The sequence below is a fragment of the Haemaphysalis longicornis genome, unplaced genomic scaffold (genome assembly GCF_048455015.1).
Source record: "Haemaphysalis longicornis isolate Haplotype H1 unplaced genomic scaffold, Haemaphysalis longicornis Haplotype H1 scaffold_3, whole genome shotgun sequence".
NCBI lineage: Eukaryota > Metazoa > Arthropoda > Arachnida > Ixodida > Ixodidae > Haemaphysalis > Haemaphysalis longicornis.
Window position 1 is genome coordinate 209,749,624 of NW_027526335.1, and position 13,700 is coordinate 209,763,323.

The 13,700-nt window shown below is 47.4% G+C and overlaps 1 protein-coding gene across 1 annotated transcript; it reads left to right on the forward strand.

The window, feature by feature from the left end:
- The first annotated feature begins 11,194 nt into the window (after window positions 1-11,194).
- Window positions 11,195-13,000, forward strand: LOC144173674 (uncharacterized). Its single transcript, XM_077702001.1, has 2 exons — window positions 11,195-11,581; window positions 12,085-13,000. Exons 1-2 carry the CDS (start codon window positions 11,527-11,529, stop codon window positions 12,393-12,395), a joined length of 366 nt encoding a protein of 121 aa, XP_077558127.1. The 5' UTR covers window positions 11,195-11,526; the 3' UTR covers window positions 12,396-13,000.
- The last annotated feature ends 700 nt before the right edge of the window (window positions 13,001-13,700 follow it).

A 13,700-nucleotide genomic window follows, 5' to 3' on the forward strand; every position in this document is an offset into this window, starting at 1 on the left:
CGCCGATAGTCGCCTCCCCAGCTGCTCCGCTAGCCGCTCACTCAAATGTACGCCGTCTCTAACAAACGCCTGCCCCCGACCCGCACGGTGCACTTCCCGAACGAGGTCCACCACCTCCCAAAGTCCAAATCTCCCAGTTCGCTTCTACCACTGCCCTTTCAACTTGGCCTCCTTTGCACTCAATATCCGGCCCCGTGCCGATCGCGATCTGGACGTGGTCCAAAATCGCCCTCAGTCCACTTACCCCCTTTTCCACCTGCTTCACTATGCCTCATCCTCGTCTCTGAAACACGTTGTTTACTCCTGCCATTACACAACTAGGTGCCTTTCCCCGACCTTGTCTCCCACACCTGATCTTGCGTCGTTGCTAAAACTACGTTAACCGAATCAGCATGGACCGTGGTTAGCCTTCACTGTCGGGCCCTTCCCTACCCTCTTTCATATCACTCTTTGTGCCTGCGCCTGTTCGCATCGCCCACAATGGTGACTCGACGCTCCCTTGGCTCATTTATCTGCACAGGAGTTCTCGCCACCCCGGCATCTTCGCTGATTGTATCTGCGTAGCTCTTGCCCGACGGCGACACCTTCGCTTCTTTTACGACAGCGTTAGGCCCCTCTCCGTAACCAGCGACGTCATGTCCGCTATCGCCCAATCGCGCGGCAGCCCTGTCTTCCCGTTTGTCCGCATCGGAGCCAGGCACAAGCAGCGCGCCTGGCCCCTGGCGTACGCCACTGCCAGCGTTAGCTACCCTACTAGCGCCGTTTGCTGTTGCCTTCGATATAAATCTCCTCCAATCAGTGAAAAACCGGTACACTAAATTGCTACTTCTCTTCCTCTACCCAGTCGAGGCGCGACTTCATCACACACATCCTACACATGAACTCCGAATCGAACCAAATGTCCTCGAGTGGGTACTCCCTCTTGCATTTCGCGCACTCGACGCCCGATTTCTTCTTCCGCGGCATGTTTCGCTGCTACCTCAATGCACTCCACGAAGTTATTACTGCCGTTTTCTCCAGAACACCCTAGGCTACAAAAGGAAGGACAAACACCGTGCGGTACTTGCCTTTACTTCTTCTAGTATGAATTTGTTCTACCGCATGAAAAAAAAATGTTTTGCCGTCGCTTTGGCTAGTCTGCTTATAAGTAATTTACAGAAGAACTTTTACACATGTCGTTGTTTTCGGGACAAAGTTACGGCTATGGAACAAAAACAAAACAAGATGTCATCATAGGCTAGTACTTGGTAAATTTCTCAAGAAAACAAACTACTTACGGCAACTTCTTGTGCTTTTCAACAAAGTACGCATTGTGCGACATTTTTGTTGCAATCAAAATACTCGCATTCCGTAAGTAAATACAGGTGTAAGTGGACGGCCACAGAGGAATGGTGCTCATTGGCACGAACCAATGGAGTGGGAGCAGCCAGCACTTTACGGAAAGTGAGGTATGTGATGCCACTTGGTCCATATGTTCTCATAAATGCGTAGATTCCGTCCGAGAACGGGCATTGCAGATACCGATTCTTTCATCTGGTTGTGGAGCTTACAATTGGTGTGATGTGATATGGTGACAACCGGTCATAAGTGGTTAAGTATCTCTGTTGTTGCGATGTCAAAAAGGTGCTTAACTTACTACTACCACGTGTTGAATTACTCTTCGCTACATCTAGTTTGTGCACTTCCCAACTTTACACCGCCCCACTGCTTTCCTACTGCCACTAACTATTCCTACTTCCATTTCCTCTAAAGCATTATCTCTCTAAGAGTAAAAAAAGAAAAAACCAAATCGGTGCCCCTAAACTACCTGGAAAAAGCATAGCTGCAAACATTTGTCCAAGCGGCGAATATCTCTACTTTCTACATTATGTTTTTTCTGTTTCCGTAGCTGTCGTTTCGTATCGCTTTTCGTTCCAAAAAAGTCGGGCACGATATGTCGCCCTTCAATAAAAATAATGAAAGTGTAAGAGTATCCCCTGCCGTTTTCACATTTTGCATTGTAAGAGTATAGAATACCATTTACACCCCTCGTGCTGTCTGTCAGCCCCACCACATAAATATAAATACGAACACATACATAAGCTACCAGGGGCTGCTTCTAATTAGGTAAGCTGCTCTATATAAAAACCTGCGGTACAATTTTGTAAAACAATGGCCGCCATTTAGAAGCGAGGGGGTTCTCGCTCGCAAACACATACATTCTTGGGTTCGGGAGTGGATTTGAACGCATGGAAACTGCAGAAAACACATTAGGCACCACGAGTAGGACCCCCTGGACCATGGTTCGCATTGTCACTCAAACCACGCCTCAACGCACGCCTCCGGGCAGCCTTCACAAAAACGAGAAACTTAGTCTAGGCTTGCATGCCAGTGTAGGCAACGTAACGTGTACCAATTACCACTCCATAATCTGCTTTGTGTGCGTAACCTAAAAGTTCCCTTAGAAAATGTAAGACCAGTTTTCGCCAAGGTTTGCGCCCTCAATCTCAGCAGGCTTCTTGCGAAAAAAATACCTCCCGTACTAAACGACGTCACAATTTATGATTGTTCGACGCAATGATTATTAACCGGCGGTAACTCTTTAAACATACCCTCAGTAGAAACATCATCGGTCTCATAATTTGTTACGCAGAAAAAATTATACTTTACTTCTTCCTTTTGTGTTTTAAAGTAGTAAAACACAAGACGATTCATGCAAAAGGTCGAGCTGAAATATTTCGAAGGTGGCGTAAAATATAAAATTCATAACTGATGTGGCCAAATAAACCTGTGTAGCAGCACTTACTATAGGTATAAGTATCCGCCAATGGTGTTCGTGGGGACGTCAAAAATACTCCACACGTGCGGTTTTCATCTTCATATACCATTTGTTCTATGTGAGCGTCGTCTAGACCTGCAACAATAAAAATTGAAAGTTTTAAGCCTAGAAAACGTTGCCAATGTAGTACATTGTATTTCGTTGTGCGCATGAATCAAAGAGAATAAATAGAAGCACTGTACAACCGTAGGTACACAAAACATTATATTTCTAGAAGTGTCAACAAAATAGGAACGGTAAATTATTTAGGGGAAAAAAGAAAGTAGACCAAACCTAAAGGCGTTGCAAGTTTCACTTTTGATATCCTACCAGCGAGGCGGTATTCACACGAAAATGTGGCTACACGCTCGTGGCTTTTCGCTGCCCAGGCTCCTGCAATTTATTTTGACTTAGTGTTCAAATGATGACAGGCGGATGTGAAGAATCACACTAAAAAACCGCGGAAATCTAGTCACCACAAACAAAGACATCCAAAAAATGGGATGGTGGGTGGTTACGTCGCTAGCTTTTATAAAGACTATGAGAGATAAAAGCTTTATAGAGGGGAGCCGGCTAATAAACGTTTTTCACGCTCAGAGGAGCTGGCTTGAATGACTGATACAGGTTATGATGACCTCATTGGTGCAGCAAGGGTGATGGTGCTCATGCAATGATTGTAGCTGTATTCGAAAACGTCGCAATACAGCACCTTGAGTGTTTCTTCCTACGTAAATTGTAATTCGCCCTAGAGTATTTCGAAGCCATTTGTGTGTGTGTGTGTGTGTGCGTGCGTGCGTGCGTGCGTGCATGCGTGTGTGTGTGCGTGTGCGTGTGCGTGTGCGTGTGCGTGTGCGTGTGCGTGTGGGTGTGGGTGCGTGTGCGTGTGCGTGTGCGTGTGCGTGTGTGTGTGTGTGTGTGTGTGTGTGCGTGTGCGTGTGCGTGTGCGTGTGCGTGCGTGCGTGCGTGCGTGCGTGCGTGTGTGCGTGTGTGTGTGTGTGTGTGTGTGTGTGTGTGTGTGTGTGTGTGTGTGTGTGTGTGTGTGTGTGTGTGTGTGTGTGTGTGTGTGTGTGTGTGTGTGTGTGTGTGTGTGTGTGTGTGTGTGTGTGTGTGTGTGTGTGTGTGTGTGTGTGTGTGTGTGTGTGTGTGTGTGTGTGTGTGTGTGTGTGTGTGTGTGTGTGTGTGTGTGTGTGTGTGTGTGTGTGTGTGTGTGTGTGTGTGTGTGTGTGTGTGTGTGTGTGTGTGTGTGTGTGTGTGTGTGTGTGTGTGTGTGTGTGTGTGTGTGTGTGTGTGTGTGTGTGTGTGTGTGTGTGTGTGTGTGTGTGTGTGTGTGTGTGTGTGTGTGTGTGTGTGTGTGTGTGTGTGTGTGTGTGTGTGTGTGTGTGTGTGTGTGTGTGTGTGTGTGTGTGTGTGTGTGTGTGTGTGTGTGTGTGTGTGTGTGTGTGTGTGTGTGTGTGTGTGTGTGTGTGTGTGTGTGTGTGTGTGTGTGTGTGTGTGTGTGTGTGTGTGTGTGTGTGTGTGTGTGTGTGTGTGTGTGTGTGTGTGTGTGTGTGTGTGTGTGTGTGTGTGTCCGCAAGAGCAAGGCACCACCCGATAGATACGACATCCATATGATTTCTCCTGGTGACCCCTTTCATCTACATGGCATGTTTTGTGCTAGATCATCGAAACTGCCACGTATTCGAAGTCTGTTGTAGTGTCAACAGGCCACCAAGAATCCACTCACACAGCGTTTTCATGTTAACATGACAGATGCATTCAGGGTATCGCAACTATTCACCGATTCTTTGTGCTAGAAGTCTTTCTTATATGACGTGAGCAGATATTTGTTAGTATATGTAGTATTTAGCAGATGTAGTATATAGCAGCTTCTGCTTTTTTTAGGTTTGTGGCTCTTACAAAGCAGAGTGAAGGAGCTGTGACTGCTATTCATTTATGATTATTCAATAACCTAATAATTATCAATTTATGTACAGGCCTTATGTGGGCGATGCCACTTACAGTCGAAGCAGTGACCACAGAGCGCTTGTGTGCTACGTGAGGTATTATTGTTATAACATATCCTTCGTGTGCTTTTTTGCGCACATTTTCTTACATTTGTTCCTCCCGGCATAGGCAAAGAGAGACCAAACATAAATGTTAACTTGTAAAATTTGTTCTTTCTTGGCTAATTTGGGTGACGCACATGCGAGTGACTAGTCCAAAATGAATGTTTGTCCAGAGCACCCATCTTTGTGGGAATATTTTGGCGAGAATGCTATGCTGCGTGTGCGGCCTGCTGTATTTTTAACTTTGTGGCTCTTACAAAGCATGGTGAAGGGGTTATGTTTCAGAATTATTTTCACCCCAAATCTAAACAGACATGTCAGTCAGCTCCAAACAGCTTTTGTCTTGACAGGAATTGGTTTTTAAATTTGGGAAATGCATAACTTTCGGAATCATGCGAGATTGTGACCCGTCTTGATGTCTGCACCTCGCTATCAGCATTGTCACGTGCATAAGCTATAAATAATATCGAGGGGGTATCTTCTGAAAAATTAGGAAATCTGTACTGTCCCAGCAAAACAAAATTTTAATGCGTTGAGCAATTCACCCAGCTTTTTTAAAGAAGGCATAATTTAAAAAGCCAAAATAATAGCCGCACCTGTTTTTTAGAGAAAACGTAAAGTGCAGTTCGGTTAAAGGCTCGAGAACGGAAAAGTCTTTCGCTCTAGTTAAATTTTATCTACTTAAACAGTCGTCTAAGAACAGGAATTTGAAGCATATTAGAAATTAGGATTTTCTAGACATTGTTGTGACGCTCATTTCAAGGTGAATCTCAAAACAACTTGTTTCACTGTCATTTGGCAGTGATACCAGCAGTGACCTAACGTTAAGAACATCCAAGATTTGAGGGTTTTTAATATATATTACCTTGCGATAATGTAAGCCAGTTATTTTAAAAATACCGATTCTTTTTGATTAGGAAGTTTTCTCCGCAAGAGGCGACCGACGCGATTGCTTCGGCCGTTGCGCAACAATAGTAGTAATTCACTCAGCTTTAACACCCCCCCCCCCCCATTAAAGTTTATTGCTTCTGCAGTATGTCATCACCAAGCGTATTCAGAAAAATTTAAACACCGTCAGCAATATCCATTCCAGCAAAATAATTGAACTCGGTGAAGGTGAAGCTCTCCAACTTGCCGTATCACTATTTCTCGTTTGCTATTACTTTACTTTCGAAATAAAATATTGATGGATATTTACTTGTGGCATCTAGAATTTCATTTGATAGACGTCTTCATGCAGTTCATTCCCTTTTAAATCTATCGGTCATTTATATTTTCAGGCAACAAAGTTCACGCTCGTTCCCCTCACATTAGGGGTTACGTTAGACGTCGTAGAACTTTCGCAAGAGTGCGACTAGGAGAACCATAGGTAGGCTGGATCGAAATAGGAAAAAAATTACAAATACCCAATTTATGTTAAACATGGTTACTTATGCTTGCGCCGTTTGTCTGGGTACGCAAAAGTTGTTAGGGAGTTTAGCCATTTTGGTCAGTCGTATTAGAGGTGAGACCGTTTAGTTGCGTAGAAATTTCCCTATGACACTATGTTGTCACAGTATCTGACACTTTGCAAGCCTTCTCTACGCAGACGTGTTGAGTAGACAGGGGGGTCAATATTATTGGCTTCTTAACGTGACGTAATTTCACGAATTAAGAAAAAGGCTACAGACAACTTATTACGGCATTTTTCTACCCATTGACCAATAGTGCACCATTAAACGGCTACACGGTCTGTGGCCCTGGTTTTTGTCTGGTTTTGTTCAAACGTGCACTTATATGTGCGCCTACGCTCCTTCAATTGCCTTTCTTCTTTTTCCGAACAAACGATATGCGCTCATCCCGTAGGCAGTGAAAAGCGTAACCGCTGATAACGGCCCTCAGGCGGTTGCGAAACTTGTGAAAGAGGCAGTGGTGACTGGCGAGGAAGAGGTAAACGGCAATTACAAGAAAAGCAGCTTCAACGGGATGAAGTTGGCCAGGGCAGTAAACATATACAGCTTCGCTATACAACACGCGTGTCTGCGTACATCACATAGGAGTGCGGATTTTTTAAGATAACCAAAGCTGCGTTCTATGTGCCTGAAAAATGTTGCTTGCTCATTTCTCATTGATTTTTTTTAGTTGGAACGTTTTGAATACTTATATTCTGTTAGCGCAGGGAATCTGTCATGGGTGCGTGACCTTACATATTTTGGCGTACAATTGCTAACGCAGCAGCTATTAGCGAATTGACACGCCCCGCAACTGGTTCTCGAGCTGCTCTGTGCTGTCCCAGTCGGTGGTTCACGCACCGCCCTGTTTGGCCGACGTAACGCTTGCCACTACGAAGTCGTATCGTCTATACCACGCCAGCTTTTGAGTTGATGAACCGGGCGGCGTGCTTTTCTCTCGCAACCTGTTAGGCTTAGGTTCTTGTTCATGACGTCGCACATAACCGACAATCAGCATGAAGTATAAAAAACGACGGCGACACAACATTCATCTGGCTGTTTTTTTCTGTCGGTGCGATATCTCCTGCACATACGGGACCACCACAGGGCGTGTTTCGACCTGTGGCGGTTGAGCCGCGTCTATCAGCGCCTGCGCTGGCCGCAACGCTTGTAAGCTGCGCGGCTTTATAAGGTGCCCTGCAACGGAGCCCGGGGTCTTTTCCGGAAAACCGGAAGCACCCAGCCGTTCCAGGACTCGCTGTACGCTGCAGAGAACAAGGCATCCGCAGCAATTTTTATAGCACTTCATAATCAGATTTTAGCAACAATCGTTTATGCAGTTTCTGAGTGGGCAGAATTGGAGATAAGTAAAGATTTTTTTACAGAGGGCTGGTACCTGCAACACACCTTTCATTTCTGGAAGGACATGTTGATGTTCAGAAATTAAGCGCCTATGATCACGCAACTCAAACGTAAACTTCATTTCTGATCCTTTATTTACGAACTTTATTTCCGACTGGAATGTATGTAACACAATATTTCCACACAGCTAGCATCCGCAGGGTGTGAACCGTTTAGAACCACCGGAAATATTCAACGAATATTAAAACCTTAGCATCACATACGGCGTAAGGGGGCTTAGTAATGGGCGCGTCAGCAGGAGATTAAAACAATTCACTTAAACGGCATGTAATCAATAAACAACGCTTTGCCTTGCTTTTGCATGAAAAATTTATGGTTAAAATTAACACCAGTAGATGCGAAGTAGAACCGCAGCATGAAAACGAAATCGTCTACGTTAAGACCGGTAAAGATTGGTAAGGCAAAATGACGAAGTCATGAAGGGCAACCCTTACAACAGAAAAGGTTCTACAAGAATTTCAGCGTTGAACATGTTTTGCACGCTTATAGAAAAGGCGTAAAGAGGTTGCTGCGGTCGTTCATTCCTTGAATGAAATTCTAATATTTAGTTGTAATTGTTGGCCGAGGAGAGATTTTTAATGTACAGCGGGTGAAGGTGCTTCAGTAAGATTATAGACATAGTACTTAGCAATGACGTGCTCTCTCAGCTATGTCACTAAACGGCATGCATTCTTTGTGAATTTCAAGTCCACGTGTACTCCAGCTTTTGGAAAGACACTAGTCACCCCCAGCTTCTGTACGCAAACAGATTAGAAATATTAGACGTATACCACATTACAATGAGGCTGAAAGGTCTGTAACACTCCTTCACTGGCACCGTCGAAAATAAATTGGCGCAGTTTGCACTTGTGGTGCAAGGCGGAAAAAAGAGCACAGCTGGCGGTCGACCTCACTTTTCCCCACAGTAACCGCTAATTTCGGGAGAGTGAGAGCAGACTGACCCGAGAAGTGGAACTCTCTTTCGGAGGGCACTGTAAAGCAAATGCCATTCAAGTATGTGCAGTGTTTTATTCAGTAGAAATAATCATTATCGCTTTTGTCGCCGTCATCTGATGGCACAGCCGAGTAAGGCAAGTCGCCTTGTAGCACGACCTCGCCTAGGTTGACCTCCACTTCTTCGTCCTATTGTCTGGTGGCCGTCTCCACGAGTGGATCGTGAATAGATGGCTTGACAGATTCGTCTTCATTGTTTTCATTGACCCATGACGCACGGGTCGGTACACGACGATCATGTGGCGTAAGCCCACGTGGCGTAACTTCTTCATGTGGCGTAATCCCACGCGCAAGCCTTGAAATTGCCGGGTGGTCGCCGCGGGGCGCGTGCTTACGTGCGCTGGGTATTTTTTGTTGCTAAAGCCCCTGCGTGAAGGTCGTCCCTAGAAAGCAGGCATAGCTATTTTCATTAGGCCAGTGGACGGATTAATAGGAAATTGTGAACAGACTACACGCTTCGCGTGTGTATTTTGAAGCTAAGCTTTATTTGTCTCGCCTTTCGGCTTTCAGATGTGATGCAAAGTTATCTGGAGAAATGCGCCGCAGGATGTCGAGTATGCTCCTCTTCGCCCGTGCAGCAGAAGATAGAACAGAACAAGTATGCTGGGGTTGTGACAAAATCATTAGACGGTGCGCCACTCTCCACGAATCTCTGCTATGGGCAGAGCGATGGCCTCCGAAGCGCGCGCTAGGCATACACAACCAGCACGTAAACACTAGCCGGGAGAAGAGCTCCATTTCCAGGACTGAAAGAGGTGTCGCGCTGAACAAGAGCGTCGTGGCGAAATGACGAACGGGGCAAAACCCACGAATATCCGCGGGTATGCTGGCTCGAATAAATGAGTCAAGGCAACTACGTCTGGTGGCAATGAAAGACGGCGGTCGTCGGAATGTCTACGCCTAGAATCTACAAGCGGAACAAAATACCACGCGCACTTTCCCCTCCACCACGTTTCGCTAAGGCGCCCATGGAATCATTACGCACCGTGCTACTTTAACTCACTTCTCCAGTTCAGAACACTGTCATTAATGACGATGTAAATAGCGCTCCATGCTTCATTTTAAACCGATTCCTTGTGGTGCTTTGGATTCGAAACTTTTAATATCATTTTAACGCTTAAAAGCCACAGTTTTACCCATATCTCAGTCATAGTTTTTTTTTTTTTTTGCAGACTTCCATTTATTCATAAGATTTCTCTAGGTGAGGGCATAATGGATCGATTTATTGTAGGGTTTAACCCGCCCACGCTTCACAGGCGCTCAGGCGCGCCGGAGTGGACGCCTTCGGGTTGATTTTTAACCACATTGAAATCTTTAACGTGCGCCGAAATATGGAACACACGGGAGTTTTCGCTGTTCGCCTCCATCAGAAAAGCGGCCGCCGCTGCCGGGAATCGACCCCGCATCCTGGTGCTCAGCAGCAGAATGTCTGTAGGGATTCTCCCGTCTCAGCCGACGCGTCGCTGCATTCGAATTACTGCGCGCCACCTCTCCTGCCATCTGTAAACGCACGGCGGAAAGACTGTGCGATAGAGGGGGCGTCGCACGTTTTGTGCACGCTAGATAAGCGCAGCGGTGCTTGTTAGAGGGGCCGTGGCCGGCCGGGAGTGCCGCCAGCCAGAAGAGACAAGCTACCGCCAGCCACCTCCAAGAAGCCCGCACAGCAGCAAGCGGTCGCCGTCCGTCCCGTCATGCCATAAGCCTCAGGACATTGAAGTATTTTGGTGATTTGCTTTGGTGATTTTATTTTCTGTGCTCTTTATATTTCTGTTTCACTGCTTCAGTAATGCCACTTATTCCTCTCGCAATGTTCTGTGCCGTAATGTTTTAACGAGGATGTTGCCTGAACACGTTCGGTAGGCAGCATTACCTGCAGTGGCGTCCAACGTGTATTTAGGCTGACACATTCCTTTGTCAGCAAGACTATTACGCACAGGAGCAAGTGGCGAGTAAACCTTTCGGGCATTGGTTTTGAAAGTGGCAGCTGTTTTTTTTTTTTTTTTAAACTGAGCACTTCAGCTTAGCGAAATGTATTGTGTTGCTGTTCCGGCCTGCGCTAAATGCTGTGAAAGCCGGGCATGATGTTGTAGCTCTTTCGCCCGAGTTCATTTATTTTCAACTAGCCTGCGCACTGCACAGCTTTCTTTTCCGCGGCACCGAATGTCCAGTTTCCCGGCGAGGGCCGCAATCGATAAGCATTACCCGCAGTGGGCTTTGTGCTGGAGCGTGCTCGGTTTATACGATGGCATCGTTCCGTAGCGCACGCGCATTACGGCTAAGCTTCAGAACTGCCAGTACTAGAATTCTTTACACAATTGCCCAAATGCAATCTTCGCCTTGCGCACTCCTATATAGACTGTTCCTTTTCGTTTTCGGCATAACCCTCTAACTTGAAGAACCGCTTTTCACTCCGGGGCAACACGTTTTATCTTCCCCCATCCGAGCGGGAAGCCTTGGCTGCTGACTTCCGCGAGCTCGGAATCCTATTGCGACGTTTGCAGGCACAGCTTTTCAGCCAACTGCAGATGCCGTCCGGTCCAAGCACTGACGAGGGCGGGACGAGCCCTGAAGCTCCCAATGGTGACCATCTCCGGGTTCAGCTCGCTTCTCGGCCTGCAGCGGATGAGACTGCGGATGGTGCTCAGCGGCGGCCGGAGCAAGCGCTCCATTGCGGCAGCCCACCGCCTTTTCCGGTCAGCCCTCACCCTAGCCGCATTACGCAGCCTCACTAAAGCGCTGCACCGGATGCCCTGATTCAACCCATGTTCCTGGTAATGAGGGGCACCAAGTCTCTGCCAACGCGAGCCATGGGGCCGGAGGCCACCCGGTCTCGCACAACATGGGCAACGGAGCTGAAAGCCACCCGGTCCCAGACGAACACGGGCTAAATACTGGTGAGTTCACCGCTGATACGTACATTAAACAATGGTCACTTCCGAATAATGCTAATGCATCAGCTAGCATCGGTGACGAGCCCAGCATAGATGATGCGGATGTTTCAGGCAGCCTGAAAGCTGTTTTCTAGGTGCGAACCAACCTGACTGCAGATAAAGCCAGCTAGCCGGCCGAGGTGCTAGTTGGCCGCATGGACGAATTCCAAGCACCGCAGCTGACTAAGCCCGGTTCAGAAAGTATGAGAGGACTGAACCCGAGCGGTATGAAAGTGTCGGTGCTGGTCTCACTCAATCTAATTGTTCCGGACTGTCTATTTCCGGCCACAGAGTCCCGCCAGAACGACGAGTTGCGTGAAAGTGCCCACGTTACCCTTACTACTACTGTGTATATTTTATGGGCGCAAAGGTGTCTGCGGCCAAACAGCGCCAAGACAATGTTTCCACGTTACCCTTGCTTTTGGAGTGAAATCAGTGTCACTCGCAAGGGAACATGGTTTTCGCAGATCTTGCCAAAACCCAGGTGCTCAGACTCCTGAGCAGCCCCACAGCACCCCGGAGTGCCCCACCCCCTCGAGCAGCGCGAGCAATGCAGCTCCGCGGCCTGGTTGCGGTGCTACTGGGCATGGGCCACCTGCAACCGCGATGTGTCAGAGCGCTACGTGCAACGTCGGATCAGCACAATCCAGCGCCCCACTCCGTCGTCGGGCTTGCCTCCCGGACAGCCACCACTTCGTCGTCTCCTGTCACCAGCCAAGGCGCCGAAGCCTGCGAGTGTAACGCCTTCACCTTCGCCCACTTCAGCACGAAGGCCTGAACTGCGGTCACGAGATAGACGTGCGGGACCTCGAACTTAATTAGTGGGTCAGACAAGGACGTTTTGTGCGTGGGTGTGTGCGCGTGGTAACGTGTCAAGAACTTTTTGTTTCTTTGTTTTTTCTTCTCAAAGAGGGGAAAGTGTAAGGAGTCTCCCCTCTCAGCCGTCGCGTCGCTGCATTTCGAATTACCGCGCGCCACCTCTCCTGCCATCTGTAAACGTAAACGCACGGCGGAAAGACTGTGCGATGGAGGGGGGCATGGCACGTTTTGTGCACCCTAGATAAGCGCAGCGGTGCTTGTTAGCGGGGAGAGTCGCCGCCCGAGAGTGCCGTCAGCTGGAAGAGACAAGCCACCGCCAGCCACCTTCAAGGAATTAACATTAACAGGGCATCTGTTGGGGCTAGTTGGTTATGCATAGCTTGCGCTTCGTCCTGTGTTGTCGTTTTTCTCGTCCTTGTTTACTAGTCAAAGTTTAAGCGCTTTCCATTCAAGCAACCTTCAAGGAGCCCGCACGGCAGCAAGCGGGCGCTGTCCGTGCCGTCTTTCCGTAAACCTCCGGACATTGAAGTGTTTTGGTGATGTGCTTTGGTGATTGTATTTTCTGTGCCCTTTATATTTCTTTTTCACTGGTTTATTAAAGCCGGTTATTCCTCTCACAATGTTCTGTGCCGTAGTGTTTTGACGAGGCTGTTGCCTGAACTCTCTCGGTAGGCAGCATTACCTACAAGCCCCTGAGCCGCCGTGTCAGGTCTATGTGAGTGCCTGCCTAGTCGCAAAACTTTGTTGAGGAATTTCAGATCACCCGGTTTCATGTTTTGAGAGTGCCCATTTAGCATTCAAAGTACGTTAGGTTGTGCATAGGTGTCCTCGGGCTGAATAGTACGAGACAAAAAAATATTTTTAAGAGCAGCCTCAAACACAAGAAATGTATTATCCTCCTATGCGTCCCGTTTTTCAAATGCGGCACTTGTCTTACTCTAATAACAATATGAATTTGCATGTCATGCGATTTTTTTCGTTGGCACTCCTTGGGGAATTTCTCTTTTGCTTTAACAGTTTTCCTGAAACATGCATTCTAACATTTTTTTTAAGTTTGCACGACATTTTCATTTTCAGACATACGCTTACGGGTAGCTTAAAGAAAAGTAAAGACAGTAAACAAGAGATGGAGGCGAAAAGCAAAAACGCCCGTGTGTAGGAGATTTCGCCGCATGATAAAGATCCCCAGGTGGTCAAAATCAATCCGGAGCCCTCCACTACGGCGCGCCTCATCGCCTGCGTTGTGTCGGCGCGTTAAACCCCA